Source organism: Purpureocillium takamizusanense, chromosome 7 (genome assembly GCF_022605165.1).
Source record: "Purpureocillium takamizusanense chromosome 7, complete sequence".
Lineage (NCBI taxonomy): Eukaryota > Fungi > Ascomycota > Sordariomycetes > Hypocreales > Ophiocordycipitaceae > Purpureocillium > Purpureocillium takamizusanense.
In genome coordinates, this window is record NC_063074.1 from 2,221,508 (window position 1) to 2,227,977 (window position 6,470).

At 56.4% G+C, this 6,470-nt stretch overlaps 1 protein-coding gene across 1 annotated transcript; it reads right to left on the minus strand.

Annotated features, from left to right (window-relative positions):
- Nucleotides 1-26: 26 nt before the first annotated feature.
- Nucleotides 27-6,432, minus strand: JDV02_007977 (Chitin synthase). Its single transcript, XM_047989531.1, has 3 exons — nucleotides 5,764-6,432; nucleotides 453-5,698; nucleotides 27-390 (listed from the first exon to the last, which is right to left on the minus strand). Exons 1-3 carry the CDS (start codon nucleotides 6,072-6,074, stop codon nucleotides 359-361), a joined length of 5,589 nt encoding a protein of 1,862 aa, XP_047845533.1. The 5' UTR covers nucleotides 6,075-6,432; the 3' UTR covers nucleotides 27-358.
- Between the last annotated feature and the right edge of the window lie 38 nt (nucleotides 6,433-6,470).

A 6,470-nucleotide genomic window follows, 5' to 3' on the forward strand; every position in this document is an offset into this window, starting at 1 on the left:
CAGTCGTGGGCAGGCAGGGCAGGTAAATCAAGAGGCTTGTTCCATTACACTGCTATGTCTGTCTGTACAGTTCGACCCCTAAGCCGAGGAACACCTGATATATTACCCCGTGTGCAAACGCTTCGTGCCCGTTCGACCCGTCCCATCAATGTTGGTGTGGAAATCCCGCTCCACTCAAAGAATGCACCGACAGCCTAGCAGAGATTATGCAGAGTATATGCGAGCTATCCAGACAGTCTCAGTGATGCAGCCAAGATGAGCTGGCAAATAAACGAGTCTCGTTCGCCAACGACTCCTAAATAACAAAAAATATCGCAGTATACGCCCAAACAGGCCATGCATGTCGTTGCCTGCCCGCTTAAAGCTGGCCAGAAAGAAGAGCCTCAGTTGCTGCAGGGAATAGTCAGCTTCCATTTCAGACAAGGTATTTTACAGGGCGGAGGGACACGTACCACTGTTGATGTAGGCTCGCTTCGCGTCCAGGGGCACATCGAAACGGCGCTCAAGCTCCTGCTTGATGCCCTTCTTTGTCACCGTCATGAGGTCCGCTGTCTTGAGGATGTCACGGATCTCGGCCAGAAGCGCATCGTCGCTCGGCAAGCCGACCATGTCCTCGGGGCTGAAGAACTGGGAGCCGCCAAAGTGGCTCATGCGATTGCCGCCCATCTCTGATGCTGCCAGTGACATGCGCGAGACGTTGCGAGAGTCATACGGCAGTTGCTGCATCGATGGATGTGCGGCGAAGCCAGTCGTCGAATCCGGCCGACTGGGGAAGGCGTACTCGGACACGGCCACGGGGGCCTTAGTGCCGTAGCTGAAGCCCGAGATCTCGGAGCGGGTATCGTCTCGCGACGTCTGCGTCTCCCAGAGCTCTGCCTGGTACTCTTCCCACTTTTTGCGCGGGATCGAGTTGGGATCAAACTTGCCCTCATCGGTGACAACGACCTTCTTTCCGTTCTCGCCGGCGACCACACGCGTGTTACCCCAGTTGAAGTCGTCCATGTGCCAGAAGGCATACAACGGGAGACCAAAGCTGAAGACGGGTATAGCAAGCACGTACAGTATCATCCAGCCGACCATTTCCCACTTCCGGCGCAGGATGAAGATGATAGCCTGTAGACCGTAAATGGCGCCGAGGAGGATGAAGGCCGTGATGGGCACAACCGTAGCCTTTGTCGCGACGAGAACAATCAGGTAGATGATGTAAGCAATCGTGACCGGCTGAACGATAGTGCTGAGCAAGTCAATAAAGACGATGAAACGCATGCTGAAGCAGCAGAAACCACAGAGCTGATTCATCGGGATCAGCTCGATCAAGTTGTGCACAGTCGAGTTGATCCAGCGGCGTCGCTGGGACAGAAAGACCTTCCAAGAATCCGGTGCAATGGTCCAGGCATGAGCCGAGAACAGGTACTTGGTCTTATACTTGGAATGATACTTGAGAAGCAGCGTCGTCAGGTAGCGATCCTCGCCCAGGTGCAGCAGGTTCTTCATGTGAAGGGTGTCCACGCGAATCGTGGCATACGACTCGACGACCTCGCGGCTGACAAACAGCGGCTTGCCCGTCTCGGCAGCCCGAATCCGATACATGGAGAAACAGCCGGGTAAGCAGGTGACTGAACCGAAAAGACTCTCAAAGGCTTTAGACAAGTTATGCGAGATGTAGTATTCGTAGACTTGAATCATGGTGATGAAGGACGACTTAGCATTCGTCAAGGCTGTCTCGCCGCAACACGCAATGAGGCGAGTGTCGTTGAGGAAGGCGGCCACCATGCGCGTAGCTGAATCGGGTGCAACGACCGTGTCCGCGTCGATCTGGAACATAAACTCATAGAAAGTCGGGTTGACGCCGATGATGTTGCGGATCTGATGGTACATCTCCAGCTCCAGCGGGCTCATGGGGAGGTTGTAGTGGACGCGGTTTAGGAATCGCATGAGAATCATCTGCGAATCTCGCTTGCCGCGGTTGCCAGGGCGGGCGACTTCAGACGGCTTGCCGACCTTGACGATGACCATGAACGGAACAATGTGTCCCTGAACCTCGTAGAGACCCGAGTAGACCTTGCCCATGTTGTGCTGCTTCTGGCCCTCACCGAGAGATTCAAAGCTCAGCGGTTCAGGGTCAACGCTCTCCGATACACCAAGAATATCAAGCACAATTCGGGGCGTCGGTCTATCGTTGCCCTGACCGATAATCATGCCGTCACAGACAACAACCAGGAGTTTGCGCTTGTCGTCGTAGCGCATCCTGGCGGCTGAGTCAATGGCACGACGAAGCGACTCTTCGTCCTCCGTATACGCCGGGATTTGACACAGCACGAACTTATCGAGGTTCTCCGGCAAGTTCTTGCCTCCAAATTGGAGCGCAGCAAAGAACTTGAAAGCAATGACGGACGCCAGAAGGACAGACACAGCCAGCACGAGGTACTCGGCAAACTTGCAGCGCGTCGAGTTTCTTGTGTCGACGTCGCCGACATAAAACAGGTGGTCCAGGCAGGTCATCATCCTATTCTTCACTTCGGGGCTGATCGTCAACGAATTCCAGAACTTGGTAATGTCGTCTCCAGCCCTCAACTGGAAAAGTGATACGACTGCTTGATCCATGAACTGGGTTTGGCTAACGTCGTCGTCGAGCTTCTCCCCAGGCTTGGCGCGCATCTTGCGCCCACCAGTAAGGTACGTCGTCATATCGTATACTTTGCTGTTCAAGATAACAATCGACTGCTGCTTCTGGCTGAGCTTCTGCACATACTCGGGCGAGTAACCAATCTTGCCTGCACCCCAGTTTCCTCGGAGTGTCAGTAGACTCTCGAGATACCAGTCAGGACGACTGTCGTTGGTGAAGTGACGAAAGTCGTGGTACTGGGCGTTGAGGTCCTGCATGTTGATGAGACTTGGTGAGCCGGTGAAGTTGGTATTCTTGTAGTCCAGGGTCACCTGGGGGCTGACAGAGCCAGTGGCGCCCTGGCACAGCGCGGAAACCTGAATCGGGAACAACGAGCTGACGTCTTTCCCAGCGTATTTCAGCAAGGGTGCCGTGCCCAGGAAGGGCGGGTAGTGCGATTTTGCGAAAGCACCCAGGTCGATGACATAGCCACGGATGGATACGAAGGCGCTGTTGCCACCTTTTCCATCATGCGAGGATAGTTCTTGGGCGCTGTAGACGTTCTGCTTGGGGCAGATGAGCATCGGGAAGACGACAATAAAGAAGGCAGCGACCAAGCAAAGGAACCAGATGAGCATATTGATGGCCACCTTTTCCCTCCATGCCATACGGACGTCCTTGCGAGGCATGCGTCCGAGCCAGCGAATGAGGAAGTCGGGGATGAACCAGGTCAAGAGGTATACGGTGAAGACCCAACGCTTGCGGCTGGGGCTGTCTTTGAACTCCTCCACTTCCTCGAGCTTCTTTTCGTTGCCGCGCTCCGCCATTTGCTCGCGAGTGTCGAAGTTCTTGAACATGTCGCCAGCTCCCAGTGCCGAAGCGCCAGCTTCGGACCGTGCGTCGTCCGAGCCACCGAAGTACCCCATCTTTCCCTTCTCGCCGTACATGAGAGGGGTGGTGCCGGCGGATAAGAGCTGTTCTTTGGACGCACCATAGACATGATGGGCTTCGCCTGGCGTGAGGCCGTCGCCTCCATCAGCATCGGATGACGCACCAAAGCGACCGGTCATTGTGCTTCCCTTCTCGGAGAGGTGGGCAATCTCCATCCAACAACGCTCGCTTAGGAAGACACCGGTAGCGCCGACCTGCACCTCGTTGCTTGGCCATCGCTTCTCATCGATTACCATCTCGACGCGCTCGCGTTCACTGCCCACGAGAATGGTTTCTGCGTCGGCCATCCCGAGAAACTCTCCGAACGGGAGGAACAGGCTAAAATCGGCTGAGCGCAATCGCTGGCTGATCTCAGCGATGCCAAAGGTTTGCACCTGAGTGCGAACGCATTTGCTGTCAAATTGGTTGGCAATGCGACGATCATTGGGTTTCAAGCAGAAGACGAAGTAGGCGTTCGTGCCGGGGTCGGTTACAGCCTTCTGCAAGTTGTCGAGGGAGGCGAGGAACTGGCCAGAGGCGCCTTGTTCGGTTGGCTTGTTGGCGCCTCCGGTCCTGGTACTTTTGGTGTCGCTCTCCTGCTCTAGCTGATCCATGGCCGCCTGTTGCCGCCGCTGGGCCGCGGCGGCTGCGATGCGGCCTCCGCGACCGCCCTTCCGTGTAAAGACACTCGGGGCACGCATGGGTTTGGAGCTGATCGTCGCCTGCATGACCGTGGTGCGCTCGTGGGGATGTGATATGGTCTGAAGCGCCTCTTGGCCAAAGAGCCGAGCAACAAACTCGCTCTTGGTCGAATTGAACATGTTGAGCAAATCGACGGAGACGACTTCGCCGTTTTCCTCTATCAAACCCCTTGTGGGGTAATCCACCTCACCAGCAAAATGCTTGATAGTGAAGGAGGCAGCCGTGTTCTCGGTCAGGAAATTGCTGCCCGGTAGCCTCGCGGTGGACGAGCTGACCTCGATGGCCGGGTTCTTGCCTTCAAAGCGCTTTCGAAGGCTCTCGAGGAGCTGGACGTCGGTCCTGTTGCGCCGAGTCTGGTCGTCCAAGATGCTCAAGAGGCCGTTGCCAGACTTGAGCAGACCCTTGACAGCATCCGAGTTGTCGAAATAGCTGGTCGGAGCGACACCAACCTCCTCAGATTCGAGCATTTCTGCCTTGCGATCAAAAAAGTTGTGCAGCGTCATATTGTAGACGGCCTCAGTGGCCGCGTTGGTCAACAGCTGATCCAGGGTTGAGCCAGTGGAGCTCTGTTGAGCAAAGCCGGGGAAGTCAACGATCGAGATGGTATTGGCGATTGACTCTTCGGGAGCACAAATGCGCTGGTTGGCACTTTCCATGATCCAAGCCACCAAGAGGGAATAAAGCGTGCGTGCCAGCTCGTTTGCGTGGGAACGAGCGCCATTAGGATCCAACATAACGGTAACGCGCTCCTTTTGGATCATCTTGGTCTTGTACCCCAGCGTGCTCTGAAGATCGCCGGTGCTGACACCCAAGAAAGCAGCAATTATGGCGAGGACATCCTTGTTCCTCACCGTCGTTGTGATGTTGCCGCCTTCGTGAGAAAAGCCGCCGCTGTCGTCGGCGGTAGCACTCGTATTACTGGTGGACTCGAACTCGAGCTGTCCCAGGTGGAGGATACTTGCCAAAATTTGGCAAATCTCGGCAATTTCGGCTCTGGGGAACTCGAGCTTCCTCAGCGCATTTTTGAAGAGCTGGAACCCCTCAGCATCATTGATACCAACCTTGAGCTGAGTCGGATGGCCGAGATACTTCCACCGCTTGGACTCATCGAGACCAAGGTGCTGCTTTTCGGCATTGCTGGTGCCAGCCAGGAGGTAGTAGAGAATGTGGAAGTTTCGCTCTCCAGTCGGCACATCGGCAATCCGACTCCTCTCCAGGCGATGATCCAGCAGCTTGCCACCGATAAGGATCGGGCTGGTGGTGGCTGCAGTGTCATACTGGAGCTCGTAGAAGAGACCAGACTTGGAGGCGGTCGGGGTAGTTGCGGTCTTGGTCGTGGTGAGGGTGTCGAAGACATAGGCGGCTAGAGAAAGCTTGGTGGAGAGTGGCGTGGACGACTTGTCGAGCAGAGCCGTAAGGACGTGGTTACGGACAGTCGATTTGCCAGAACCGGACTCGCCGCTGTAATGAACAGTGTCAGCAGGCACAACCCCTTTCAGACCGACTAAAGTAGTACACAGACGTACAGAAACATGATGGCCTGATTCTCTGACCGATGGCCCAGCCGCAGCCAAGCGCGGTCGGCCAGGTCCTCGGCGCCGGCCATGGCGCTCCCAGCCTTGCCACCATCGGGGCCCTTGGTGGACGACGTGTACGTGTTCAGGCAGATAAGGCCATGTGAGGAGAGCCTAGCTGTAGGGAGCGACACGTGGAAGCGGCTGGCCAGGTGCCCGGTGATGTGCGTGTCGGATTGGAGATGAGCCGGGAGCGATGGTAACGAGTGCTGGGTATGGGCGCCTCCGCTGCCGGCTCCCAGAGGCGGAAGGGTCGTGGCCATGATGGGCACGGGGTCGAGCAGGAGCTGCCCCTGGCGGTTCGCGGGGGTTGAAGTCGACAGCTATGCAGCGAACGTCTGAACGGCGGGATGATTAAACGCTTTGTCGGTCGTGGCAGCCGCGGGAGAGCTGGCAACGGCAGGTGGGCGTGCTGTGCGAACGAGTCGAGGCCCGGCGGTCGGTTTTGTTGTTGTAGTGGGACGATGGACGGAAGACGAAGCGAGCGTGGAAAGCGAGTGATGGGAGAAGAGGTAGGGAAAATGCACACGAGGCCAACGAACGGCACCGAAAAGCAAGATCCTCAACTCACACTGCAGAAGAAGAATTGTTGGAGTGGTGCAACTCTCGACAGGCTACCGGCTCACAGCCAGGAAAGGAGACGGATGTTTTCTTGGGTG